The sequence below is a fragment of the Alternaria viburni genome, assembly GCF_023758015.1.
Source record: "Alternaria viburni strain BMP 2772 chromosome Unknown scaffold_23, whole genome shotgun sequence".
Lineage (NCBI taxonomy): Eukaryota > Fungi > Ascomycota > Dothideomycetes > Pleosporales > Pleosporaceae > Alternaria > Alternaria viburni.
Window position 1 is genome coordinate 415,384 of NW_026055792.1, and position 27,218 is coordinate 442,601.

Consider the following 27,218-nt stretch of genomic DNA (forward strand, 5'->3'; position numbering starts at 1 on the left):
CCGCAGCCTTCTTCTGCAGGACACACCAAGTGCGCCAAAACGGGCAGAGTGATGGAATGCCTGGGGCGATCTCGAGCGCGAATGAAGCTCAAGGGACTAGGCTCAACTACGTAGGGGTGGGGGATGCTTGCACCGTGCAGCAACGTCGACCATACAGCGGGAACGGTAATCTCCAGCACTCGTTCCCGGTCTGCCCTACATGGCCCTGGAGCCTCGAGTGGGTGGTGATACGGTGAGTGTGAGTCTCAGCTGAGCGAGGATGACGACTGGGGCTGGATAAGAAGTGCTGCGATGGCATTCGTCGGCGGAAAAACAAGCTGCAACATATGCCTCAAGTATCGAATAGGGCTATGGGCGCCACAGACTGCGAGAGGCTGAGTAATCACGTGCTCTGCGTCGTGTGGGTCCGCGGAAACATCCATGGATGCAGTACGTTGTAGGTTGCTCGGAGCTGTCTAACATGACCAGAGCACATGTCACACACAGTATATGCGCATACAATGCTGCAATCACCTTATACACGAAACAACTTGAACAGGTCTGCGGACTACATCACGACAAAAACCTGCAAAGTGGGTAACCTAACGTCAACGTAGGCTCCAGGGTGTTCAGTTCTTTGCTAGGTTGACTTGCAATCATCGAATTACATACAGTTGTCCCACGCGCATGCCGAGCAAGACTGCTTTTCAACTCGGGGCCGATCTGATCTAATCGCCTAATGCAGGGCGGATCCATGGCGGATGCACCACGTTCGTCCGCCCGGATGACGATGAAACCCAGAGCTCTCCAACAGCGCCCACACCACACTAGCATTAGCATCTCACACCAAAGCTGCCTCCGACGCTCCACTACCACCACACGGAATGCCCGTCTCCAGTTGTATCAGCTAACATCTCCCATTACCTTTCTATTCACTTCCCCACCGCATTCACATCCTCTTACCTCCGCATACTTCCGCGCCACTCCGTTAAGCGCACCTCCCCGTGTTGTATAGAGGCATCCATCAACATGCCAGCGAGCGATTATGACGTCCGCGCCCTTGCGCTCCCTTTAGACGATGAGGAAACAGGCCAGACGCCAATATGGAGCCGACGTCCGCAATCATCCACCTTCCGGCGCAACGCATCGCACCACAGTCAACAGAGCTCATGGCGGCAGCGCGCCATGGACAAGTACGATACACTCTCGCGACGAGTCCTCGATCAATACAACAAACTTTCTCCCCTACAGAAAGTGCTGTTCTTCGTAGGGAACTTGGTGCTGGCAGTGGGCGGCATACTGTTCCTGGTGTACAACGAGCGCATATTCGGGGCTCTGTTACCCGTCGCGAAGAAGTGGAGAGACGTCACGGCTGGATGGCTGATACTCTGGGTCTTGATCTTCATCGTATCATTTCCGCCATTAATTGGGTATTCGAGTTTACTCACCATAGCCGGCTTTGTCTATGGCTTTCCAAATGGGTATGCTTCACACGTTATTCACAACATGTAATCTAACAGTATACCAGTTGGTTCATAGCCGCGACTGCAACCGTCGCCGGCAGCACAGCATCCTTCCTCCTCTCGCGTACCCTCCTCAAGTCCATGGTCCACCGCCTCATAGCCAATGACACGCGCTTCGCTGCCCTCTCCCTTACCCTCAAACACGACGGCCTCAAACTCCTCGTCATGTACCGACTATGTCCGCTACCATACTCCATCTCCAACGGCGCTGTCGCAACCTTCCCCACCGTACACTGGGCATCATACGCTCTAGCCACAGCCATAGTATCACCTAAGCTGATGCTTCACATATTCATTGGCAGCCAGCTCGAGAAGATTGCCGAGAGTGGAGGCAAAATGGACCCCAGCACGAAAGCTTTATCCTACGTTTCCATCTTCATTGGTCTCGTTGCGGGTGTTACCACGGGCTGGCTCGTATACCGCAAGACCAAGGCCCGCGCTGCACAGCTAGAAGCTGAGGAGCGCGCGGGTATCCGTCGCATGAGTATCGAGGACCTTGAACACGAATACGCAGACGACCCGGGAGCGCTGGAAGCTGCCGAGAGATTACGCGAGGAAGATGACGATATTAGTCTCCGGACAACATGGGACGATGAATACAGAGATGAACAACCCGAGACGGGTGATGCCGTGGAAATCGGCGACGATCCTTTCAAGGATGGCGATGCCAGTGACGGAGAGGAACGCGGACGCGGAAGGCAGAAGTAGACGCATCTGTATACGGTCCTTTTGCTTAGATCGCTTGGATAGGCGAGTACCTACTATAGACTACTAGAATTGAATCCGCATCGTCAAATGTCATTCCCTTCCAATTATATCGTGCCTTAGGTATCATCTGGCTACCAGCCACGAGAATAGGCTCCCAATGCCATCTCGTATTTCAAAACTATACACGACATTTGCCTGCTACAGACAAGCTTGCGTTTTCAAAATGTTTTTCAAATATTGGTCCCGAGAGGTATTCAGCATTTCCCCCATGGACAGAGGTGTGAGGTATGAAGCAATGTACGTATCCAGGGCACCTCCAAACTGTTTGTACGCTACCCAAAACGATCACCGTATGCTCCAAGACGACAGCTAGCTCCAGCAGACATGACGGAATTCCTGCGTAGTTTAGTATTAGTATCACGATTGTCGTCACATACGTCAGGAACGACAAGTATAACAGAGGAAACGTTCATTTGTCATATACAGAGCCTCCACCATCCCACTTCCATGAGCTGAAAAAGAGCCGTATATGTACCGCTAACAGGAGCACAGGGAATCACAAGAGGTATTCGTCGACCAAGGTAGGCGTGCGTTGCCAGGCTGATGTCAATGCAGAAAAACGAACAAATCTTCCATATTGAGACACAGCTGATGGCGAGGACGCATCTTCTATTATACATCTATTCTCAAAGACCAATCAGCACTTTTTTGGCCCCTCAGAACATTGGAATAGATAGTACCCACTCTTCCAGCCTTCAACTCGTTTATGCCGCGAAGCTCTTGGTGAAGCTCTGTGCAACCTCCCTGAGCTTGGACTCGAGGTCCTTGCTGAGCGCACCTTCCCGGTCGATCTGGTTGAGCATGTCCTGCTCGTTTGATCGGAGGTGGGCAAGGAAGTCAGCCTCCCACTGAAGAATCTTACTGACGGGTACGGAGTCGAGGAGACCGTTGATACCAGCGTAGATCAAAGGAACCATCTCGTTGACGGCCATGGGAGAGTACTGCTTCTGCTTGAGGAGCTCGGTAAGACGCTCACCACGGGACAAAGTCTGCTTAGTCGCAGCATCGAGATCGGAACCGAATTGGGCGAAAGCAGCAACCTCACGGTACTGGGCCAAGAAGAGCTTGAGGGAACCGGCGACCTGCTTCATGGCCTTGACCTGGGCAGCGGAACCGACACGGGAGACAGAGAGACCGACGTTAATGGCGGGACGGATACCCTTGTAGAAGAGCTCGGCCTCCAAGAAGATCTGGCCATCGGTGATGGAAATGACGTTGGTGGGAATGTAAGCGGACACATCACCACCCTGGGTCTCAATGACGGGCAGAGCAGTGAGCGAACCACCACCAAGCTTGTCGTTCATCTTGGCGGCACGCTCAAGGAGACGAGAGTGGAGGTAGAAGACGTCACCGGGGTAAGCCTCACGGCCAGGTGGGCGCCTCAAAAGCAGAGACATTTGACGGTAGGCAACGGCCTGCTTGGTCAAGTCATCGTAGATGATCAAGGCGTGCTTGCCGTTGTCACGGAACCATTCACCCATGGAGCATCCTGCGAATGGCGCAATATACCTGAGGTTGTGTCAGTCGATGTCTCATATCAGCTCACGTCAAGCAAGAAAAATCTGAACAGGCCTGCAGCCTACATCAACATGGAAGCACACAAGGTATGCGACCTGGCGTCGATGTAGGCTCCAGACCTATTCGGATTTTTTCTTGTATGAGTTGAGCTCGTACGAAGAGAACTTACTGCAGAGGGGCGGCCTCAGAGGCGGTGGCGGCAACGATGATGGTGTACTTCATGGCGTCGTTCTCCTCGAGGGTCTTGACGAGCTGGGCAACGGTGGATCGCTTCTGACCGACGGCAACGTAGATACAGTAGAGCTTCTTCTTCTCGTCGGTTCCCTTGTTCCATCGCTGTCTAATCTTCATGTCAGCTTGTGTTGCTTGTACGTCGTAAGGGTGTTTGCGTACTGGTTAAGCATGGCGTCGAGGGCAACGGCGGTCTTTCCGGTTTGACGGTCACCAATGATCAACTCACGCTGACCACGTCCAATGGGAACCATGGCGTCGACGGACTTGAGACCAGTCTGGACGGGCTCCTTGACGGACTGGCGGGGCAGGATACCGGGGGCCTTGAGCTGAGCACGGCGGCGCTCAGTGGTCTTGAGGGGACCCTTTCCGTCGATGGGGTTACCGAGAGCGTCAACGACACGTCCGAGAAGAGCCTCGCCGACGGGAACGTCGACAATCTCTCCGGTACGCTTGACGGTCTCGCCCTCCTTGACCAAACGGTCAGAACCGAAGAGCACGACACCGACCTGGCCGGCTTCCAAGTTCATGCACATGCCCTTGACACCGGAGGCGAACCTGTCACCCCGTTAGCTTCCATGGCAAATTGTCGTAGTGTGCAAGTGGCGTACTCGACAAGCTCCTCAGCCTGGACGTTGTTCATGCCGTGGACACGGGCGATACCGTCACCGACGGACAGGACACGTCCAGTCTCGGAGAGGCTGTTCTCCTCCTGGACACCGCGAATCCTCTGCTCCAGGATGGAGGAAACCTCGGTGGGGGTGGCCTTCGCATCGGCGGCGTAGGATCGGATGGCGTTGGTGAACGCGGGAGCGCGGGTCTGTGGGCGGGCAAGAGGCGTCAGTGGTGCACTTGGTAGAGGGGAGCTGGTCCCGCCGCCGCGCAGCCCGGGCAGTTCCATCAACGAAGCTCCATTGCGGCGCCAATGGCATCGGATTTCGGTTCTGGAGGCTGCTGGCGATGGCTGGACGGGCGGCAGGCGCAATTGCAGGCGGTTGCGATGGACTTACCGACGCAATCCTGCTCGTGGCAGAGATTGCAGCGACCCGGCGGCTCGACTGGCGGATGGCCCTTGAGAACATGGCTGCAGCTGCTCAAGAGTCTAATTCGGAGGCTCTGCAACCAATTGAGATTGATGCAGGTATGGAAGAGGGGAGATGGTGATGGAGTGCAGGATGGGGAGCTCTGCTGTGAGGAAGAAAGTCCTGCGGTTCGGGAGGAAAGCGCGGACCTTGGCGTCTACCCTAATCCTAAAAAAGCCGCATCTCAACCGAGCTCTCTCACTGCAACACCACGTTGGCACTCGACGAGCCATGATTTGACTGGCGATTTTAATGAAATTTTAGACAAGGCAATGGAGCCCTCAGCTGCTATGCATAATCGCGGTGAACTCTTCGTACGACATCCCGATCCGATACACGATCCTCGTCTACATGGTCAGTACCCCACACTTTGATAAAGATAAAGTAAATGTTTGTGGATACCTTCGGACTGCGTTTCGGTGAACGGTACAATTGATATCACGGCCTTCCTTACAATCTCATACTGTCAGGATCAGATAATTAGCATCGACTAGAAGCATGCATTGTACGAATGGCGTATCTGCCTCAATGGCTCTCCCAATATATAAGTACTTGTAACACATACAAGGGCGCATTCCAACACAAGTCGACGGACCGTCCTCCATGTTGCAATACACATAAGAAAATAGTATGGAAGATCACAATAGCTCCGCCGTATCGTGGGTGTCAAAGCTGTTGATACGTCCTCGTATACGCCTTGCTGTCTTGTTGTGGTAGCCAAAAGGCTGGGCCAATGTGTCGAGTATTCTTCCTGCACGGGTTACTCAAGAGATCACGGTCGAAATAGCATGGCTTCCCAATATAAAATAGCAACATTCTAAATTGGTATCCTACTATGTTGTGTGAATCTTTAAAAACTCGCTGCCACCTATGCAAACTTGACTACCAAAGACAACGTATACCTCAAGACGCCGCGTACACCTTGCTCCTGCGCAATGCTCCTTCTCCTGCAGTATTCATACACTATTTGCACTGTCTTCTGGTCCTCCAATGTCTGCTTCGATTAACCTGCAAGTGCCAATAACTGGGTCCTTGTCTGCTCGTGCGCTGTACATCCGTTGTCGAGTTGCATCTCATTTCGCGGAGCCATTTTGACCCTTCTCCTTGCTCTTCCTAAACTTCTGAATCTCCAACTCAACAGCCTGGTCTATCCGGCGCTTGAGTTCGGGGCGGTAGCCGAGCATGAAGAGTATCTCGAACCAGACGAAGAACGGAGCCAGGAAGATGGCCTGCACAAGGTTGTCCAGAAGCGCTGGTGCTCTTCCTTCGAACTTTCCGTGTCCGACGAACTGGGCGATCCAGCATGCGATGTTGATTGCGCCGGCCCACGAGTTGGCAGTCGCACCGTACGTGGAGGTGAGGTGGTTTGCATACGCGGTGCTGCCGATAAGGATCGGAGCAATCATGGCACCTGCGACAGGTTCCATGAGGATGTACAAGGTCGAGTACAGAACGGCTCCGGCGGTGCCGACGTTGAGCGGGAGATTAGGTACCGAGAGCCATGACGGTATAGGGACGGCAGGCGTGTTGGTGAGCTACTACTGTGTTAGATGTGCCGCGATGAGAGCAGTCGGATGCCTCACCAGTAGGAAAGACGTCAACAGGATCGGAGGTACACAGAGCAGATGTATACCGACGTTGACCTGACACATGGCATGTTAGCTGACATGTGAAGATGCTCTCTGGCGGCAGAGCCTACTTTATTATGGTGGTATGCTCCGTACTAGATTCCAGTCAGCCAAGTACAGACATCTGTTGAAGAATGACGTACGAAGACGAGTTGTTTCTCTAGATTGAGAGACATGGTGCCGGATGGGGAACTTGGGCGCGTGTCAAAGAGTGGGATGGACGTCAAGAGACTAAATCATGTCTTGGAAGCGCAGGATGGAGAGTCGAGCTCGGGGAGTGTGGAAGGACCAAGGCACCGGCGGCGGGAGCCGAGAGATGATGGCGCAGGGTGAATGGGTATCACGACATGGGTGTGTGGGGGTGCGCAAGCTGGCAGGTGGGAGTTGGGTCGCTGCTCGGGCCTTAGCGAGTGATTTTCCGCGCCGAGAGCCCTGCAGCCCTTGGAGCTCACCTTTCGTGTCGCGACCATTGCACGGCTACAAGACACTCACTCCGCCCACATCTGCGACCACTGTACCCTCGGACTTGCACGGGCGCCGCGATCACACTGCAACTTGGGTGCATGGGCTGTTGCATATAAGAATCAGGGCTGCGTTGGAGGCCGAAGGCGCGTCTCGCTGAAGCACGCGCGCTGCCTACCGCATACTGTCGACTCTTGACTGGGCCGCTCAGCATAAAGACAATAAAGTCGCATAATAGCAAGGACGACGGTCCTGTCTCTACCTTGTCTCGATCTTCACCGTTGAACCGTGCAACTCGTCCACACCGCGCATCTCCTCTACCGTATCCGCCGTACAACGCGCAACATGTTCTTTCTCAAAGAGCTTGAGAAGACGATCCAGTTGCATCCCTCGTACTTTGGCCCGCTCATCCGTCAGCACATCCACCGCGAGCTGCTACAGAAAGAGGAGGGTTCGAGCACGGGAAAGTACACCATCGTGTGCATTCTGGACTCGTTCGACATCTCCGATGGCAAGGTGATGCCTGGCTCCGGCTCTGCGGAGTACGTTGTGCACTACAAGGCGGTTGTATGGCGGCCATATAAGGGCGAGGTGGTATGTGGAAGCGTCCGACGTGATTATCGAGTCCATTGCTAACCATATCAAGATGGACGGCATTGTCACCTCAGTACTCCGCACTGGATTCTTCGTCGACTGTGGATCTTTACAGGCCTTTGTGGGACGCAGTGTACATCTCACCCTATTTCATGCCCCCATCCATCACTAACAGCGACAGATGATCCCCGCTGAAATCAAGTTCGACGCGAACGCTACACCCCCGCAGTGGACCGACGACGGAGAGCAGGTTATCGAGAAGGGCACCAACATCCGCATAAAGATCAAGGGTTTGAGATCAGAGGTGGACAAGATGTATGCGGTCGGCACCATGAAGGAGGTAAGAAAGATGAACGTCGGCCTTGCCGACCATCGGCTAAGCAAAACATCTAGGATTATCTTGGCCCATTGCCCTCATAGTCGGACGAATCGACGGCCATTGACAGTATGCGCCATTGTGGAGGGCCAGTGCGTGAGCAGTCTGCTCAAACAGGCATCTTCACTACAGAACAGATGTTATTGCTCGGCGGGACCATCTGGCAATTCCTGCACGAATCAACACCGTCGTAGAAACACGAAGCGAAATATCGAATTCTTGGCTGTATCAGTACTCGCAGGGAGTAAGGCAATTGCTCAATTGGTTCAAGGGTTTGCAGAACCAGAGCAGATGTGGCTGTATTGAAGACCACAGCGGAAGGAAATCATACCATCTAGATTTGGCACAGTTTGTAGCGCCATGCATTCCAATAAATTCCCAGAGCAGGCTTGAATAGGAACGCGTCGCACAATCTCATTGTAATGCAAGTCTTGGTGCAGCGCGGGCGGCCCCTTGCGTCGAAGAGTGGCTTGGGGCGTTTCGGCCAACACCAGCTCCCGCACCTCCGCGTGAACTCCGCAACTCCGCCCAGCTGGACACTGTTCATAACCCGCACCCGCGCCTTTCCACTATACCCATTTCTTGAGGCTGGTCTCATCTGATCCTGCGTCGCCTTCTACTACCATGTTATAATTGCTTGCATTCTTGTTCATACTTGATCATTGCCATGCCGCGACAGCGCGCCGCGAAGGAGGAGGAGACGGAGCTGCTAGCCAAGGAAGAGAGATCCGCGCGCACTTCAGAAGACGGCTCCGAAACATCCATATCCTCCATTTCCACAACCTCGCTCGTCCTCGAACACATCAACGACCCGTCCCTCAATCGTGCGTCGCAACCGAAGCGTGGGGAGAAGTACACGGACGACGATGACGACGCAAGCCAGGCGCGCGAGCCGTTCGACGTCGAGGATGGGCGGTACAAGGCCCCCATTGCTGTAGATAAAAAGACAAGAAGGTGGCTATGGATTGTAGGCACGGCCTGTGTAGTTGGATGGGCGCTTGCGCTCGTCTTCTTCTTGATGAACGGCAGCTACAAGCATGCTTCGTCCAGGCCGCACGATCCTCTTGCTAGTTCTACCAAAGGCTCGGGCAGGAAGATCACATTGGACGACGTCTTCGGAGGCCGCTTTTATGCCCAACAGCAGAGCGTCGCATGGATACCAGGACCAAAGGGTGAGGATGGCCTGTTGCTTGAAAAGGGCTCGAGCAACGAGGAATACCTGGTCGTTGAGGACATAAGGTCCAAGGGCGAGGCAACGTCTTCTGCGAGCAAGACCACGCTGATGAAGAAGAACACATTTGAGGTGGATGGCACCTACGTCTATCCCAGTGATGTTCAGCCAAGTAAAGATTTCAAGAAGGTGCTTGTCACGTCGGATTACCAAAAGAACTGGCGCCATTCCGGTACTGCGAAGTACTGGATTTTTGATGTTGAGACACAGACTGGCGAAGCTTTGGATCCGGACCAGCCAAACGGCGCAATCCAGCTAGCCTCGATATCTCCGCAGTCGGATGCGGTCGTGTTCACGAGAGACAACAACATGTTCCTTCGCAAGTTGAACTCCAAGGAGGTTATACAGATTACAAAAGATGGTGGCTCTGAGCTATTCTATGGTGTGCCTGACTGGGTCTACGAAGAGGAGGTTTTCCAAGGGAACAGTGCGACATGGTGGTCTGAGGATGGCAAGTACATCGCTTTCCTGCGTACCGACGAGTCCACCGTCCCGACATACCCGGTCCAGTATTTCGTGTCACGGCCTAGCGGAGAGAAGCCCAAGGCTGGCGAAGAGAACTACCCCGAGGTTCGCGACATCAAGTACCCCAAGGCAGGCGCCCCGAACCCCATCGTCTCACTGCAGTTCTACGATGTCGAAAAGGGCGAAGTCTTCAGTGTCGAGATAGAAGACGACTTCAGTGACGAGAATCGTCTGATCACCGAGATCGTCTGGGCCGGAAAGACGAAGCAAGTACTTGTTCGCGAAACCAATCGCGAGAGCGACATCTTGAAGCTCGTCTTGATGGACGTCGAGAAGCGCACAGGCAAGACAGTAAGAACCGAGAATGTCGCTGAGCTGGACGGAGGCTGGATGGAGGTTTCGCAGAAGACAACATTTGTACCAGCTGATCCTGGCAACGGTCGCAAAGATGATGGATACATTGATACAATCATTCACAAAGGCTACGACCATATCGGCTACTTTTCACCATTGGACAGCGACAAGCCTGTGTTGCTCACTCAGGGTGAGTGGGAAGTCGTTGATGCGCCTTCTCGCGTGGACCTGAAGAACAACCTGGTGTACTACGTTTCAACTGAGAAGAGCTCCATGGAACGACACGTCTATTCTGTACTCTTGAACGGTACTGGAAAGAGCGAAATGCTGGAGAATGGCGGCTCAGGCTACTACGACGCTTCCTTCTCAGCTGGTGGCTCTTACGCCTTGATCACCTACAACGGTCCCGGAATTCCCTGGCAGAAGATCATCAGCACGCCATCGAACAATGACAAGTACGAGAAGGTCATTGAGGAAAACAAAGCGCTTGACCGCTTCGTACGCCGGCTTGAGATGCCCATTCTCAACTATCAGACGATCAACGTTGATGGATTTGAGCTGAACGTCCTCGAGCGTCGCCCGCCGCACTTCAACCCGAAGAAGAAGTACCCTGTTCTTTTCTACCAATACAGCGGACCAGGCTCGCAGGAAGTCAACAAGAAGTTCAAGGTTGATTTCCAGTCGTACATTGCCGCCAGTCTCGGGTACATTGTGGTGACCGTGGACGGGCGAGGTACGGGCTTCCTTGGTCGGAAGCTTCGATGCATCACGAGAGGCAACATTGGATACTACGAGGCGCACGATCAGATCGCCGCAGCCAAAATCTGGGCCAGCAAGAAGTACGTGGACGCTGATCGACTCGCGATCTGGGGCTGGAGTTACGGCGGTTTCAACACACTGAAGACGCTCGAGCAGGATGGAGGAGAGACGTTCAAGTATGGGATGGCTGTCGCTCCTGTGACTGACTGGCGGTACTACGGTAAGAAGACTCACGGTACTCATCTGCTTCGCTAATTGTTTACCGCAGATTCCATCTACACGGAGCGCTACATGCACACGCCGCAGAACAACGCCGAAGGCTACGACAACTCCACCATCACTGATGTCACTTCCCTAGCGAAGAACGTCCGCTTTTTGGTCATGCACGGTGTCGCCGATGACAACGTGCACATGCAAAACACGCTTACCCTGCTTGACCGGCTGGATCTTGCAGGCATCGAAAACTACGATGTCCATGTGTTCCCCGATTCGGATCATAGTATTTACTTCCACAACGCGAATAGGATCGTCTACGACAGTAAGTGAATCAGTGTGCCATTGATGCGACCAAGTAATTAACGGAATACCAGAGCTCAAGTGGTGGCTCGTCAATGCTTTTAACGGCGAATGGTCGAGGATCACGAATGCGGTGCCCAAATCGCAACTTGATTCAAAGTCGATAGGACGCGAGTCAAAGGCTCGGCATGTATAGTGTTTGACGCGTATAGAATGCGTAGGCGTTACAGGCGCGGACTTCCAATATCGTTACCTTGCAAAACTATTTACATCAACCATCCCGAATATCCAGATACCTTTGAATTTTGCAGCTAATAAGTCGAACAATGTAGCGAAGCCAGCTAATATGCGTAATGCAGTGCTTGTGCTTGCTGATTCGCCGCTTTTGAGTACCGGAGTAAACCTAGGGATATGCTTAAGCAAGCCCCACAATTTGACGCGACTTTGGACCTACTTGACAATCGTGATATCGCAGTATGGTTATAAGAAGTCTCACACAATACATTGGCAGGTCCAAAAGTGGCTGTCATTGAGGAAGCTCTCATCGGCTGCTCCTTCCCCTCTCGAACCCCACTTTTGAAGCTACTACATCATGCATCGCAAGCATGACGGCATCTTTGTCCATCCTCTTACATTTGCGCCTGGACTAAGTTGTGGCTCGATACACAAACCCCAGATATCGACAACATGACTTTCGAGCCTAGCAACCTAGCGGTCTGCGAAACGTGCGGCACGCAATTCGACGTTCCGCTCGAGCAGCACCCGGAGACATGTCGGATCTGCGATGTACGTTTATTACTAACACCAAGGAGCCAGAACTACCACAACCAGAATACGAGACACAAAAACAGTAGAGCTAATCAATGTCTAGGACCCCCGCCAGTATGTTCCCGCATCAGGCCAATCCTGGACTTCACTCTCAGCCTGCCAAACCCTCCAAAAGAACACTTTCGAAACGGACAAAGAGGACTCTCGTATCCACTACATAACCACTGCGCCCCTCTCTCCATCGGAACTTCCCCCCGGTCTGGCCGATTCTAGCACGACACGCAAGCAACTTGGTATTGGTCAAAGAGCCATCTTACTACAAACATCACGTGGCAATATCCTTTGGGACTGCGTCGCTTTCTTGAACCCTGCCACCATCAACTTCATCAAAGAAAAAGGTGGGCTAAAGGCGATTGTGATCAGCCATCCGCATTTCTACACGACGCATTTGGAATGGGCAAGTGTGTTTGGGTGCCCGGTGTATATGTGCATAGGCGATAAGATGTGGTTGAACCGAGAGGATCAGAATGATGTGAGGAGGTTTGTCGGGGGCGTCGTTCCGATTGAAGAGATTGGGGGCGAAGCCAAGATGATTCAATGCGGTGGGCACTTCGAGGGCAGTTCGGTGCTGTGGTGGGATCGGAAGCTTTTCATTGCTGATACGTTTATGAGTGTACCTGTTAGTTCTACTGCACCCTCTTTCCTATCAAGTTGTGGAACCTTCGTCGCTAACAATCGTGATAGTCTGGTTTCAACAACGCGCACCGCGTCCCGGATACGACGTCCTACTCGTTCATGTGGGCGTACCCTAACATGATCCCACTGACGCCCAAGGCTATCCATGGGATATGGAAGGCGATCAAGCCGTTTGAGTTCGACAGGACATATGGAGGATTCCCAGGGCAGAATCTGAAGAGGTCGGACCTGAAGAAGCAGGTATTGGAGAGCATGAAGATTTTCCTGCGGAGAAGTGGACATGAGAACGCAGATGTGTATGAGGAGAGTGTTTGACGGGAAGAGAATGTGAACTAGCATGGACCAAAAAGATCAACTAACATAATCTCTTTGATTGGTAGTATCTACTAAGTAAAAGACTTTGTAACAAGCACGCTAAATTCATCCAAAACTACTCTCTGGTGCGACATGAGATCCTAGTTCGCTGATGATCACAATGTTCATGTACATGCGGAGTCTTGAAGTTTCGTCGCAGTTGTCCTCGGACATGGTAGCGAGGCAAGGGCTGACGATAGCTTGATGCTTCACTAACGTGAGAACATCATGTTTTACTCTCACACGGATGTTACAGGTACAACTGTTCAATGGAGGGAGACTTGGTGTCGTTGATATAGTACAACGGCATGGACTGGAAGGATACAGGTACATTAGAAAGCCGCAGCACTCCACTAGGCTGTCCAAACACGTCGCAATAAGCGTCGATGGCGATGCCTCTTCCAACTCCGTCAGCTTGTTCACACTTGAATCCATACGCTTTCTCTCGTGTTGTGTGACTAGCGATTTAGTCTGCCGCTCCGACGTTCCTTTTTTTTTTTGGCTTCGTGTGGAGCGAGTGGGTGTGCAGGCGATGCACCACGAGCAATGCCTGGAATACGACTACCAACACCGTTAAGACTTGCCTGATTGGACCTTTACGGACGCCAACCCACAAAACAGACGCTCTTCGCTCCCTTGGACTTGGTCGGGCTGATGTAATGTTCTGCTGTTGAATACCTGGCAAGTGCATGCACACCTGGCGCCGCATCATGAAGTGCACGTCGCTGCTCCAGCGCGGCTCGGCGGCGTCCGAGTCTTGCAGCAGGTGCGTCTCATCTCTTATCTCTTCCATGATTTCCGGCTGTAGTTGGGCTAGACTAGGCGGAAGGGACGGAGCAGGAATCGCGTGACAACAGCTACCTAAGCAGCGTAACTCGTGTGACATGCTTAGCCTGTTACAGTAAGTTGGGTAATAGCTCTACTGGGGCGAGGTGCTCTCCATCAGGCTGAGACTCAGCCACCACCGCGCGACGAGGTTGAAAACTGCACAGCCTCTTCATTATAAGCGGGAAGTCATATACAGGGCTCTGAAGCGGTTTTTGCGTGCTGTGGGCTCAACGTGTTGATAAGAAGGGGCCTCATGCGCAACGAAGTAACTTAGTGGTTGCCATGTCGTTACCGCAATTTCCCCACCCATCCACTCTCAGCCTCCCCACACCAACTCACACAAACATCACAACACACGATGCATCACCTACGCGAATCAAATTGCGGCTATGTAACGTGTGCTTGTCACATTTCGTACTCCAAAAGCATGTTTCCCTGCTCAAAACCAATTTCGGCACATTAAACGAGATCTTATTTCGAAGACCGTGCCTCATCTGCGACTACCTATACACACATCTGCAAAAGCAGATCGATGCGCCCCTCACACGCCGCGATGAAAAAATAGGCTCGAAGAATGTCGGATGCTGGATACGAACGAATATCATGAACCCCACAGAAATACTAGTAATCTATGACGGCGAAATGCGCTTTCGCTGTCAATTGATCGTCGATAGGCCTTGGAAACAGCAGTCTGCTATGGACGTGGTTCTAGCCCCTCGAATGCGCAGCTGGCGAATTCATGGCGATGGATCCTTGATCAACCCTCGCTGGGTGTCCGGCTTCATTGACAGTTGCTGTGGTGCACGTTCTGTGCACGACCGTGCCAATGGATGTGGCAATAGTAGTAGGCGAACATCAGACGAGAAATCGATGAAGCTTATTCTCATTGATACGCAAAGGCTGTGCCTTGTCGAAGCGGATACGACCTCGCGTTACTGTTCGCTCAGCTATGTCTGGGGTGGTGCTCAGGTTCTCAGGACCACAAGTGAGAATCGCGAGGTCCTCATGCGACCTGGGGCACTCGAAAAGCTTCGCCCGGCGCCGGTTGTCCAGGATGCCATACAGCTTACTCGATCGATACAGGTGAGATACTTGTGGGTCGATGGTCTTTGCATTCCACAAGACGAAGGGGTACTCACGGCTTTTTACATCAATCGCATGGACTACATATACTCGCAGTCGGTTCTCACTATTGTAGCCGCATCCTCTACAAGTGCCATGGATAAGCTTCCCGGGATACGAACTGGAATCAGGGCACCGCAGCAAACGCCGAAGATCGGACCCATGCGCGTAGTAAGAAGAACTCAGGAACTGGGAGTGCATCTCGACGATGTCACATATGAAGGTCGTGCATGGAGTAAGCACTGTATGGAGGGTTCAAAACGAGATGGTTACTAACCTCACTTCAGCCTTCCAAGAGCGAATCCTGTCGACCCGATGCCTTGTCTTGACACATCTTGAAGCGTTTCTGACCTGCCCTTCGGTGCTATTCAGCGAGCTGTATGGCAGTCTTCCCAAGGCGTGCATACGCTTCCATCCGCTGCGAAAGCTCATCCCGATAGAAGCCAGATGGGACAGCTTACGTGACATTGCATCGTATCGCGATCTTGTCATCTCATTCACGAAGAGAAACTTCACATACGACACTGATGTTCTACGCGCATTTGCGGGAATAAGCGCATTCTTGGAGTCCAAGATGATCAAGCCCGAACGCATGATCTATGGTCTTCCTAGTACGGACCTTATCCTGGCAATATCGTGGGTGTCTCAAGGTCTCTCAGCTAGACGCTACACATGCACATCCATGGATGGGGTAGGGATCTCATCGCTGCCCAGCTGGTCTTGGGCCGGATGGACAGGCAGGAAGAGCTGGCTACCGCCGTTTGGCTTCAACCATAGTTCCAGATGTCTATATGCCAAAGACGTTGAGATTGTGTCATTTGACGAGGACCTCGTTGGCTATTGCCTGCCAAAGGGCACGGTAACACCGTGCATGTTAAAATTCTCAGCAACTTGCCTGCCGACATCACAGTTCTTCACCGGCGAGTACAGAACTGGACCATCGAAAATGGCGCATCCGCACGCTGCGACGGAACATTACGAGCTTCCTTTACCCGTGCTAGAGAGCGTGTTTCCCACATCTTCTCGCCATATTTTAGTGGCTTTTGGTGTCGAGATGGAGGAGCTGCAAGATCCAGGAACCTTCCTGATACATCTAGCTGACGCAGTCACGGAAACAGAGGAAGACAAAGATTCCTTCGAGTTGTATCCAAAGCCCTTTGATGAATTTGAAGCCCGTGCATTGTTTAGAGGCTACTGGGCATCGTACGGGTTCGAGAACATTCGCCTAGGGGAGTACCTTGTTGCTAGGTGGATCAACGACGACTGTACCGTCTGCGAACGTATAGGATTCGCACAGATGGGAGGCTATTCGATTGATGGTTGGTGCATAGAAGAGGAGCAGCGAGTCTTATATCTTAGTTAAGAATGACTAGAAGTAGTGTTGTCAACGTTCTTAACGCTGCTGTTGTTGCCATTGCTGCCTTCTACGTTAGAATAGAAGAAACCCCTCTATGCCTTAACTAGCTTGAAATTTAACATTAATCACACTTCTAACAGCTCTTTGTTAGTAATTACACCTCTAATAGCTTTTAGTAGTAAACAAAGAATAGGGACCTATTGCGCGTAAAAGCTATCTTAGAAGATCTGGGTATCCTTATTATATCCTACCCCTGACGACCCGGGAACCGTTGAGCTTGATTGGCGCGCGCGCCACAATTTAGAACGCATGAGAAGCGTCGTAGGACTACGTGTAGAAGTAGCCTGTACCCTCACCGCTTCAACTGTGACGTCATCTTGATTTATGGTCATTTTGAAATGCTGCTCATTTGACTTCGATGTCATAGCCTTGCCCCGCGCTCCCATGGTGTCATATGCGGGATCATTATTGAATGGTATCTCAGTGGCTAGGTGCAGTGTTGAGGCATGGGCTTATGTACCCCAATGCCAGGCGTACACAGCTCTGGGCGCACGATAAGGCTGATCTGATGGTTGAGCCGCATGTCTCAACCAGCCAGTAAGAGCATAACAGAGGGCGAGAGTCTTCACAATCAAAAAACTCTGATACGTGACGCCTTAGAAGTGCAATGCTTGCGAGCAGGAGTAACAGTGCCGAGTCAGCTTGTTGATCTAGCAATGGTATACGGCTAAAAAGATGAAAGCACGCGCTAGCAAGTAGAAGAAACATTTGCAACCGTTTTGTTGTGCCAATCTAAGCAATCCAGTACCAGATCTTCTGCCAAACGTTCTTTGGCACAGGTGCACCAGTAATGTCGTCCTTACACAACTCGTTCATCTCCCGCACACCCGTCATGACATCGATGTGCTTGACATTGATCGCAAATGGCGTCCTGAAGTAGATCTTGTGGCCAGCATAAAGTACGATGAAGATTGGGATCGTGATGTAAGCGGCAAGGAAGTCAGAAACTGACCAGTTCGCAGGCACGAAGACCTGGAAACCGTTGGTCAGAGTCAGGAGCGACACCACGCCGAGAACAAAGTATGTAAGGTATGGCTGGAACGGCGTGCGATAGGGCAGAGACTCAAGCAAGTTGTTGAAGATCATCGCCTTGCGGAAGCGAATGTACGTGATCATGACAACGATCCAGGCAATGAATCCAGAAATAGTGGAGATGTTGGAGAACCACAAGAAGACCTGGGCGCCAGTGCTGGAGACATTCAGGTACGCGAGGAGTCCAATTGCCCATGTAGCGAGAACAGCCACATATGGTACACCTTTCTTGCTGGTCCTGCCGAAGATCTTAGGCGCTTCTCCGTTGAGAGCCATACCATACAAAACACGGGATCCAGAGAACAAAAAAGCGTTTCCGGCAGACCATGCTGATGTCAAGACGGCCGCGTTGACGACGTGATTCAGGCCTACGATTCCCGCACGCTGGATACCAATGACGAAGGGAGAAGCGGAAGCGTTGGAGCTCTCGCTGAGGAGGCGATCGTCGTCTGATGGGACAATAACACCGATGATGAAGCTACCCAGACCGTAAAAGATGGCGAGACGGTAAACGAAGCGGCCAGCAGCCTTGGGAATGTTCCTGCGTGGGGCGATAGTCTCTCCGGCAGCGAGCGCAATCAATTCGGGAGAAGTGATGAAGGCAAATCCAGCACGGACGAATGCAGTCCAATAGGCCAGGAAACGTCCGGAATTCCCTTCCACAATGTACGGCTTGAACGCGCCGGGATTGTTCCAGTATCTGAAACCTAGCCTTCCTTGATCGTTGGGACTGCCACCTAGCATGATGACAAAGCCGAGAATGACGAGACCGATAATGGTGATAAACTTGATAGAAGCAAACCAAAACTCGGCTTCTCCGAAAACCTCGACTGCGACGATGTTGAGGAACAAGACCACGACCAGAAAGATGGTAATCCAGACAGCATTGTGGACAGGCGTCTCCCAATACTCGACAAGAATGGCTCCGGCTGTAGCTTCAGCGGCCACTAAAATCGCGTAGGCGTACCAGTAATTCCAACCAGCGGCGAATGCGAGGCTCGGGTCTACGAATCGCTTGATAAAGTAAGGGATGGTGATGCCGCGCATGGGGAGGTAAGTGACAATTTCAGCCAAGTTGTTCATGACGTTGTAAACAACAAGCATCATACTGAGGTAGGCCATGAACAAGGGAGCAGGGCCGACCAAAGCAAGGATAGATCCAGATCCGATGAAGAGACCTGTTCCGATAGCACCACCAAGCGCACTGACAGAATGTTAGCAATTGGTTCAGCGACACAAGAGAACGTAGACTTACAGAAACTGGATGTGTCGACTCTTCAGTCCACGATGTGTGTCTCCTCCTCGTCCAGTCTCCCCACCAACAGTAGCGGCGCCGTGAACAAACGGCTCCTCGAAACCGACTTGGCTCTCATCGTAGCCATACGGCACAGCCTCAGGCTTCTCGTCGGCCATGTGGTGGTTCGGCATGGTTAACACGAGACAGAAGGAGGGCTTGGTCGGCGGTACCAATCTTGCTTTCGCCCTAGAGGGATGCCTAGTGGTTATATAGATGGGATGTCAGAGGCGGCTGAAGAATGCGCCGGCCTTGATAGCAGATTTTGTAACAAATGTGGTGTATGGGCCGGCGCGAGAGGAGGATTATTCCACGTTCGCGGTTCGGACCTACCCAAACATGGTACGGCTTCGGTGGCCAAGTCCTTATCGAACGTATGGGACGATCGTAACCCAGACCCTTGTCAGAACGGGTTCTGGGAACCAATTATCGTTGGCTAGTGCGAACTACCGGTATGAAAGGCGGGGGAAAATACCTCGAGCGCTGTGATGGTTGCAGCCCGTTGCTTAACTCGTATGATGACGTCCACTCTGCGCGGCGCGCATTCCTTCGGGTTTACTTCCTTGCGCCACGGGCACTGTTCGTCTGTTGGGGTTTAAAGACGCGCCCTATGTGCGGAGTGAGGTGATAAGAACTGAGCCGACGTCAACCGCGCGTATTGTGTGCATGAGGCTTAAACTGGGCGTGTCCAGAGCTCAGACAAGCTTCTGGAAATACGCCTAGAAGGCTTAGCGCTCGAGGTACCCGCCGCTGGTTTGCGAGCTGGATCTGGGTAGAAATGGAGCTGATCATGGGGCGCATGGAGAATGCACTGACTGACAATCCACTGCAAAACCTGGGGATCGCGGGGATCGCGGTTTGTGCTTCATCCGGCGGCGCGATTGTCTGGTTTCACCGGACAAGCCGCCGATGGTACGAACCAAGACTGTATGCGCCGTATAGCAAAAGACGCAGTAGCTCGACACTCGACATGTTGGCACTCGCTTAGAAGATTCTGACACTTGACTGCAATGCTATTAGGCCTCCTTCGTTATCATAATGTGCTACTCTTATCTTCAGTATTCGTGCCGTTCAGGATTTCAAACGTAACACGTTCACCCAGGCAGGATCTCAGAAGCTTGGACGTCGCTTCGAGGATGCTCACTGCGGGTCTCTTGTGGGTACATCATCCGTAGGGCCATGATGGCGCGACCCACTGTCATACCAGACATCAATCTAGCAGCTTTAGCATGTACTCGGATTTCTGAGTGAAGGAACCCTTTCGCATCTCATCCTAGTACTTACTTACTTGCCGACCTTCAAGAAAAAGCTGGCTGTCAGCTTCGGTAAATATCAGTGCGGTAACACTGCGCGGGCGTCCGCCCCAGTCGACACGGCTGGTCCTGCAATCCTGCGCACACCAACATGTGGGTCTCCTGATACCATTCAGTCCACCCGCATGCCCTTTTGAAGGCAGGTAGCAACACACGCCATGTACTCTTAGAGCACACTCATCTCTGTCTTTGAACACACATAACCCATAGCATCGCGCAGGGGTGAGTCCCATGCTTGGTCATGGAAGCTTACAACAGCCCAATATCCTCTACAGTCGATCATATCTCAAAACGTAGGTTGAGTCGTTCTCATGGGCCTGTCGAGTTGGTTGGGTCAAGCTTCGAGGGTGCTTGGAAGGAACAATAACCCCTCACCAAGCTTTCTGCACCTGCCCGCGGCAGGAAGCGAAGGCGCGGTGATGACACCATATGCGCGCGTCGCGAACGTCATACCGCAGACGTGTATGCACGCGCTTCGAAGCTACAATCCCCGTCGACTCTAGGAACTAACATAAAGCATCAATCGGAAAGTTCGCGATATGATTTCGCAGGTTGTGATCAACAAAGTTCTCTCCAAAGCGCAGGAGACTGCGTCACATAGCTGGCTCTTGTGTTAACAATACTTCTCTTTTTAAGAGAACCTAATTATATAAGTATATATAAATTTTAGAAGTTATAAGTTACTTATTATAATAAGTTATTAAGTATACTATAAAATAAAAGTAATAGTTTTAAAGTATAACTTTATATATATAGTAATATAAGTTAGAAGTAAAGTATATAAAGTACCTTAGCATTATTATTACTTATATAATATATATATACTATAGTACTTCTTTCTACCTTTATTACTTTTAGAATTTTAATCTAACTATATATTCTTATTAATATTAAATACTACTAGCTCTTACTTACTAATATAGTAAAAGTAACCTACTACTAAGTAGCTATATAGACTAAGTATTATTAAAAAATATTTATAAATATAATTTTATATACTTAATAAAGTATTAAGTTATATAAGTTCTACTTTAAGCGCTTACTTAGTACGTAATATAATATAACTTATAATAAGTATATACTAATAGCGTATAAGTCTATACTAAGTAGATAAATACTTTTTTTACGCTAAAATAGCTATAGTAGATATACTACTTATTTATTTATATTAGCTAAGTTACTAGCTTTTTAAGGTAAAAACTACTTTTTTTACTTAAAGTAATATTAGTAGTAATATAAAATAGTAGAAGTATACTAATATACTTTTTACCTTTTATAAAGTATAAGTTAAAATATAAGTTAGTATTTAAGCTATTTTAGATAGTAAGAATAAGTATAAAACTTTATACTAAAGTAAATAAAATATATTATAAAATATATAATTATATAGGTAATAATAGCTATAAGTAAGATACAAGAGTTATATAGCTAAGAGTACGGCACTGTATTTGAAGCGCTACTCGAGTACAGAGATCCTCGTTACAGCATCTTTCATGACCCATTTCCAGGGGGCAAGATACCAGAATTGACGGTTGAGGATGTAGAAGCGTTGCGGTATGTGAAACCGTTCATACAGACGAATAGCACGAGATTGTGTGACGGCAACGGTAAGCCATCTGATATTGGCCGCGAAGAAGGTATATTAACGATAGCGACTAGGTTCGTCGTCCGATCCAACATCTCTTTGCATTCCCGCCTTGTTGGTTTACAAATCGACAACCTCCCAAGCGTCTGACAATCCTTACCTTTCCGCTGTAGATCGTCAGCTGCACGACCTGCTCGCCACCACGCCCAGGTACACCAATGGCGCAATTTCGCATCGTGATGCATACCCTTCTTTGTGGGCAGACTTCATCTACATGGTGCCGCCTGCTATTGCATACCACGGTGTCGTCACCTCAGATACAGGCATGGTGAAAGAGAGCGTACAGCAGTGCCGGCTATACTGCGAGGTGCTGGGCACGTCGAAAGGGTATTGGCGACATATCGCCAATGACGAAGGCACAGACAGCGTAAAGAGCGATGACGGCGCGTGGTGTACGAGCAATGCCTGGGCTGCAGCTGGGATGACTAGGGTCCTAGCAACATTGCGCAAATCTCAATATCAATCGGAAACCGCTGATGAGCAGAGTACGCTACTGGATATGACCAAAGACATTCTTGACGGCGCGATAGAGGCTGATACTGATGCATCCGGCCTGTTGCGCAACTATCTCGATGACGAGACATGGTTTGCAGAGGTTGCTGGGACAGCATTAATGGCAGCTACGGTCTTCAGAATAGCAGTCCTCGAGCCTGGCACATTCGGGGAACGGTATGTAGGATGGGCGACGCGTAAGTTGGAGTCCGTTAGTCGCCATCTAGATGAGGAAACTGGTGTTGCGGCACCTGTGGTCAACTCACTGAAGGAGGGTCAGCGGACACCGCTCAACGGTATCAATCCGGAGGGACAGGCTTTTGTCGTATTGTTATACGCTGCATGGAGAGACTGGAGGACTGCTGCAGATAATGCATCAATCGCGATGACCGGAATTTACGCGTCGAGGACATGAGCAGCGCGTGCGGCAGTGGTTCGCGTCACTTGTACCTCGGCAAATCCGACTCCTCACGTCAACCATGACTCGCCGGCATGCAATGGAAGCCATGCCTTCAATCACGGAGTACGTGACACACATAAAACTGCATCTCGCGACCAAGGGGTCAAACTGCGCCGTCTTGCAGTGAATCCCATAACACGACATGACGTCCACCAATACCCCCGTGATCATCGGCGTAGGCGACATCAAGAACCGCTCCACCGCCATCGCGGATGCGAAGGAGCCCGCAACATTGGTGCTAGAAGCCATCCAAAAGGCCATTAGCGACACTGCATCTCTTTCGAAGACTGATCTGCAGTCAGCAATCGACAGCATCGATGTTGTCAAGACGTGGACTTGGCCGTATCCAGATCTACCCGGGCTTTTGGCAGAGAAGCTGGGCATTGATCAGAGTCTGAAATGGAAGAGATATTCCGAACATGGAGGCGACAAACCAGGAAAGCTCTTCGACGAGGCTGCTAAGAGGATTGCAACAGGCGAATGCAATGTCGCGATTGTAACTGGAGGTGAAGCATTAGCTTCGTGTATGTACCGCATGCCTTTCCACCGTCTCCACTCATCGCTAATTGTACCAGTATCCGCGTGTGCAGCTGCAAAGAAGCTTCCTCCACCAGGCTGGACAGCTCCGTCCGAAGCCGTAGATTCGGTTTTCACACCAACAGGTCGCGACCTAGGAAATAGTGCGGTTTCCTCTCTCTGGCAGACCCTTTCTTCTACTGACTCTGGCAAAGACCTCGGAGCTATTCACAAGATTGGTGCGCCAATACATGTCTACCCACTTTACGAAAATGCGTTCCGTGCGCATCGCGGGCAGACGCTGAAGGCAAACCACGAAGAGAGTGCAAAGCTGTATGCTGAATTTGCAGACGTCGCAAAGAATAATGAGTACGCATGGAGTCAAGGAACTGCAAGTAGTGAAGAGGACATCAAGACTATTGGGAAGAAGAACAGGATGATATGCTATCCTTGTTGGTCTCACCTTTTTCCGCATTAGGAACGGACGCTTACATCACACGCGCAGATCCCCTGCTTATGAACGCCTTCAACACGGTTAATCTTGCCTCTGCAGTCATCCTTACATCGACTTCCTTCGCCAAAAGGTTAGGTGTTCCCGAGTCGAAATGGGTTTATCCGCTTGGCGGCGCGGGAACGAAGGACGACGATGAGTTCTGGAAACGACCGAACTTCTACTCTTCGCCCAGTATATCGCGCTCTATCGATGCGAGTTTGAAGACATCTGGTACGACCAAAGAAGAGATGGATATAGTTGATATATACTCCTGCTTCCCTATCGTGCCTAAGATTGCGGCGCAGCATCTAGGAATACCTGTGGTTGGTCGTCAAAAGCCATTGACGATACTTGGTGGTCTGACATCGTTTGGCGGAGCTGGTAATAACTACTCGATGCATGCGCTCACTGAGATGACGCGACAGCTGAGAGACGGCAAAGGCCAGAAAGGACTGGTGCTCTGCAATGGCGGCGTTCTGAGCTATCAGTACGTCGTGATATTGTCGAAAGAGCCTAGAAGAGAAGGAAACTATCCGACAGAGAACCCTCTACCGCCGCAAATTACTGATGTGCCCGCGCCCGAGCTCGTTTTCGACCCAGAGGGCGAGGCTGTTGTCGAAACTTACACCGTAGAGTTCAACCGAGACGGCAGCCCGCTTCGAGGTCACATTATCGGTCGCTTAAAGAGCAGCAACAAACGTTTCCTCTCGAACCATGGAGATGAAAGTACATTGCGACAGATGGCTAGTGGTGCGGTCGAGATTGTGGGTAAAAGCGGATGGGTTTGGCAAGATGGTGAGAAGAAGGGGAGGTCGCTGTTTGCTTTCGATAAGCCAGCAAGACTGTAGCGACTTGTCAAGCGGGTGAAGAGAACGATAAGCTAGAGTACTTGCTATGGAGCGCTGACAGGTCGAGTGAATGGGGTGCCATTTCTCTGCGAGTACATGTGGCGAATCTAACTAGGTGAGCTACGAGCTACCGCGGTTTGGACTTTGCACAGTCCCTTAGCCTACTTATCTACCCAGGGGCAGTCTTTCATCAACAATACACGCAGTCAACTATAGCTCTACTTTCTTGATCCCTCAACTCGCTCTGTATTCATCTTCAAGATACTGCGGCGCCATCAGGGCAACATCTTCCAGTCATGTCTTCCTCATCCGCAACACTAGACGGCATCATGACTTCCCTGTCGGCGGTAAAACCAAACCCTACTATCTCATCCCCTCCGACCCAACCCGCACAATCTTCTTTCGAAAAGCTTCCCCTAGAAGTCCGACAGCAAATCTACCGATACCTCTTCAACAAACGCGACCCTGACTCACTCTCGGTCGGTGTCCGCCTTTGCTACCGCCGCACCTTTCAAGCCCTCGAATCATCCGCGCGGCCCATCCTCTGGAGTCTCATGTTGACAAGCCGCCAAATCTCACAAGAAGTGCGCACTTACTTCTTCGGTTTCTACTGCTTCAATCTCATACCCGCACACGGGAAACATGGCTACCAGAGTCTCCTCACGACGTTCTCGCTGAAGATTGGTGCACATAACCTTTGTCTTATACGGAAGCTTTCGCTGCCTTTGTACTCTATCCGTTTATTCGACGAAAGAAACGGTCTGGTGGAGCAGTCTAGATTATGGTTTGCGTCGAATCTTCTGGCGAAATTCCCGGCGCTTACCCATCTCGACCTGGGCTTGCATGTGCTAGAATGTCTACCACGCGATCACTTGATCTTCTCAAAAACGCTACCAACGACCGAAGAGATGAAAGCCATAAAAGAGTGGGAATGGAGTGGTATCGAAACAAATATACCTTTGCGAGAATGCTTTGAGGAGATCGGCAGCGCTATAAAGGGGAAGAATGTAGAAGTTGGGATATACTGGTGAGTGGTTTATGATTTACAGAAAGAGTCTGGTAACGTATTCTTACTGACGTGCGATGTAGGTCAGACTTGCTTCACCTGGAATTACTGCGGGAGCATAAATGGCAGACGTTTGAACGACTTGAGGCAGTCTATAAAGAGAGGCTGATGGGGATACTGCAGAAGTGGCTTAAAGCGAAGTCAGTGCAAAGCAGAGGTCCACTTCGAGGTTTTCGAAGGGTTGAGGATCAATTTTATGGTCATTATGACATTGTGGATAACTACCATTGAGCCATCGGGGTAGAAAATAAATTGGCAGATAGTGTGGAAGATAGGAAGATCACACAAGGAACCATTATGTGAATCAATGTTCTTGGAAGCAGTCTGATGCCTTTCATATCGTATGTGCTATCGGTATAGTAATCGTTTGAAGACTTTTGCTGCTGCGCAGAAGGAAATGAGAGATGGAGAAAGTCAAAGCAAACTTTTCATGGTAACCCAACCATCACTGGGAGTCTTGGATCGCTTCAGCTAGGAAGGAACTAAAGTCCTTGAGTCCATCGCTGGTGGTGAAGCACTATGTAAAAACCAAACCCCACCAATGAGACATGCCGATATTCTTGACCGAGCTTAGCAAGCGCCACATGGTGACGTGACATGTCTGGACATTCAGGTTAGCCGATATAGCGAAAGAGTGGCACAACAGTCACTTACTGGTGAGCTGGTTAAGACCGCTCATACCACATTATGCCGAGGCCAGATCTCACCGCTTCAACTGTTCCATCAGACTCGAAACCTGCAATCTTCAGGGCTTCTTGGTTTGCTACATTGTCACTTGAAGCGCTGTGACAACATATCCCAACCCTCTTAATTCCCACCCAGTCAGCCAAGAGACGTTTCAGAGCCTCAGGGTCGCTGCGTGGTCCCCAAAGTGCCCATAATATTGTCTGCATGGCACTTGCGTGATACGGCTGCAATGTACGCATCCATCCGTTCATATTTGAGGAAGGTTCGGTAAAGCTGGCCATGAAGATGTTGTTCTGGAAGAAAAGTACACTTGTATCGTGGCGGAATTGGCGGCAAGTTCGGGGGAGAGCTGTCTGCTCACGCCAATGGAATCCATGGAAACCTCTTCGGGCGAGATAGTAGGGCGGTTTTCTCCAAGATCTCTTATTAATCACGTAAGCCTGGCCTCCTATAACGTAGTTGTAGATCTGGTTCCGAATCTCGGCTGGAAGGCGAAGGAGAGGTGAGTTGCTGTTATGCTGAGTACTGAACACGATCTCATCAGCTGATGTCAAATGTCAGAGAGCTCTGAAAAACTTACATGGCTGCCCGACGTAGTGTCTCACTTCTGGTGACGCGAGAAACACTGGGCTTTGCGACTCTACTTGTCGTCTTGGATGTAGGAGTCTTCGGACCGCGTTTCTCGATGTTGGGACGCGCCA

General features: G+C 50.9%; 9 protein-coding genes across 9 annotated transcripts; 6 read left to right on the top strand and 3 right to left on the bottom strand.

The window, feature by feature from the left end:
• Nucleotides 1–1,008: 1,008 nt before the first annotated feature.
• J4E79_009146 (uncharacterized protein) lies at nt 1,009–2,210 on the top strand (the record flags this gene model as incomplete). Its single annotated transcript, XM_049357997.1, has 2 exons — nt 1,009–1,460; nt 1,508–2,210. 2 exons carry the CDS (start codon nt 1,009–1,011, stop codon nt 2,208–2,210), a joined length of 1,155 nt encoding a protein of 384 aa, XP_049207596.1.
• Nucleotides 2,211–2,974: 764 nt separating this feature from the next.
• Nucleotides 2,975–5,101, bottom strand: ATP1 (Alpha subunit of the F1 sector of mitochondrial F1F0 ATP synthase; the record flags this gene model as incomplete). The annotated part of the gene is made up of 5 exons (XM_049357998.1): nt 2,975–3,779; nt 3,958–4,128; nt 4,182–4,577; nt 4,631–4,839; nt 5,030–5,101. The coding sequence occupies 5 exons, from the start codon at nt 5,099–5,101 to the stop codon at nt 2,975–2,977; spliced, it is 1,653 nt and encodes a 550-aa protein (XP_049207597.1).
• A 1,073-nt stretch (nt 5,102–6,174) lies between these two features.
• Nucleotides 6,175–6,905, bottom strand: J4E79_009148 (uncharacterized protein; the record flags this gene model as incomplete). The annotated part of the gene is made up of 4 exons (XM_049357999.1): nt 6,175–6,636; nt 6,685–6,744; nt 6,801–6,824; nt 6,873–6,905. The coding sequence occupies 4 exons, from the start codon at nt 6,903–6,905 to the stop codon at nt 6,175–6,177; spliced, it is 579 nt and encodes a 192-aa protein (XP_049207598.1).
• Nucleotides 6,906–7,536: 631 nt separating this feature from the next.
• On the top strand, nt 7,537–8,355 carry J4E79_009149 (uncharacterized protein; the record flags this gene model as incomplete). The annotated part of the gene is made up of 4 exons (XM_049358000.1): nt 7,537–7,785; nt 7,838–7,918; nt 7,967–8,125; nt 8,299–8,355. 4 exons carry the CDS (start codon nt 7,537–7,539, stop codon nt 8,353–8,355), a joined length of 546 nt encoding a protein of 181 aa, XP_049207599.1.
• Nucleotides 8,356–8,828: 473 nt separating this feature from the next.
• J4E79_009150 (uncharacterized protein) lies at nt 8,829–11,682 on the top strand (the record flags this gene model as incomplete). The annotated part of the gene is made up of 3 exons (XM_049358001.1): nt 8,829–11,190; nt 11,239–11,508; nt 11,561–11,682. The coding sequence occupies 3 exons, from the start codon at nt 8,829–8,831 to the stop codon at nt 11,680–11,682; spliced, it is 2,754 nt and encodes a 917-aa protein (XP_049207600.1).
• A 491-nt stretch (nt 11,683–12,173) lies between these two features.
• On the top strand, nt 12,174–13,265 carry J4E79_009151 (uncharacterized protein; the record flags this gene model as incomplete). The annotated part of the gene is made up of 3 exons (XM_049358002.1): nt 12,174–12,272; nt 12,358–12,933; nt 12,999–13,265. 3 exons carry the CDS (start codon nt 12,174–12,176, stop codon nt 13,263–13,265), a joined length of 942 nt encoding a protein of 313 aa, XP_049207601.1.
• A 4,138-nt stretch (nt 13,266–17,403) lies between these two features.
• J4E79_009152 (uncharacterized protein) lies at nt 17,404–19,116 on the bottom strand (the record flags this gene model as incomplete). Its single annotated transcript, XM_049358003.1, has 2 exons — nt 17,404–18,907; nt 18,959–19,116. 2 exons carry the CDS (start codon nt 19,114–19,116, stop codon nt 17,404–17,406), a joined length of 1,662 nt encoding a protein of 553 aa, XP_049207602.1.
• A 3,053-nt stretch (nt 19,117–22,169) lies between these two features.
• Nucleotides 22,170–22,862, top strand: J4E79_009153 (uncharacterized protein; the record flags this gene model as incomplete). The annotated part of the gene is made up of 2 exons (XM_049358004.1): nt 22,170–22,624; nt 22,664–22,862. 2 exons carry the CDS (start codon nt 22,170–22,172, stop codon nt 22,860–22,862), a joined length of 654 nt encoding a protein of 217 aa, XP_049207603.1.
• Nucleotides 22,863–23,049: 187 nt separating this feature from the next.
• J4E79_009154 (uncharacterized protein) lies at nt 23,050–24,764 on the top strand (the record flags this gene model as incomplete). Its single annotated transcript, XM_049358005.1, has 3 exons — nt 23,050–23,431; nt 23,483–23,875; nt 23,929–24,764. 3 exons carry the CDS (start codon nt 23,050–23,052, stop codon nt 24,762–24,764), a joined length of 1,611 nt encoding a protein of 536 aa, XP_049207604.1.
• Nucleotides 24,765–27,218: the final 2,454 nt, after the last annotated feature.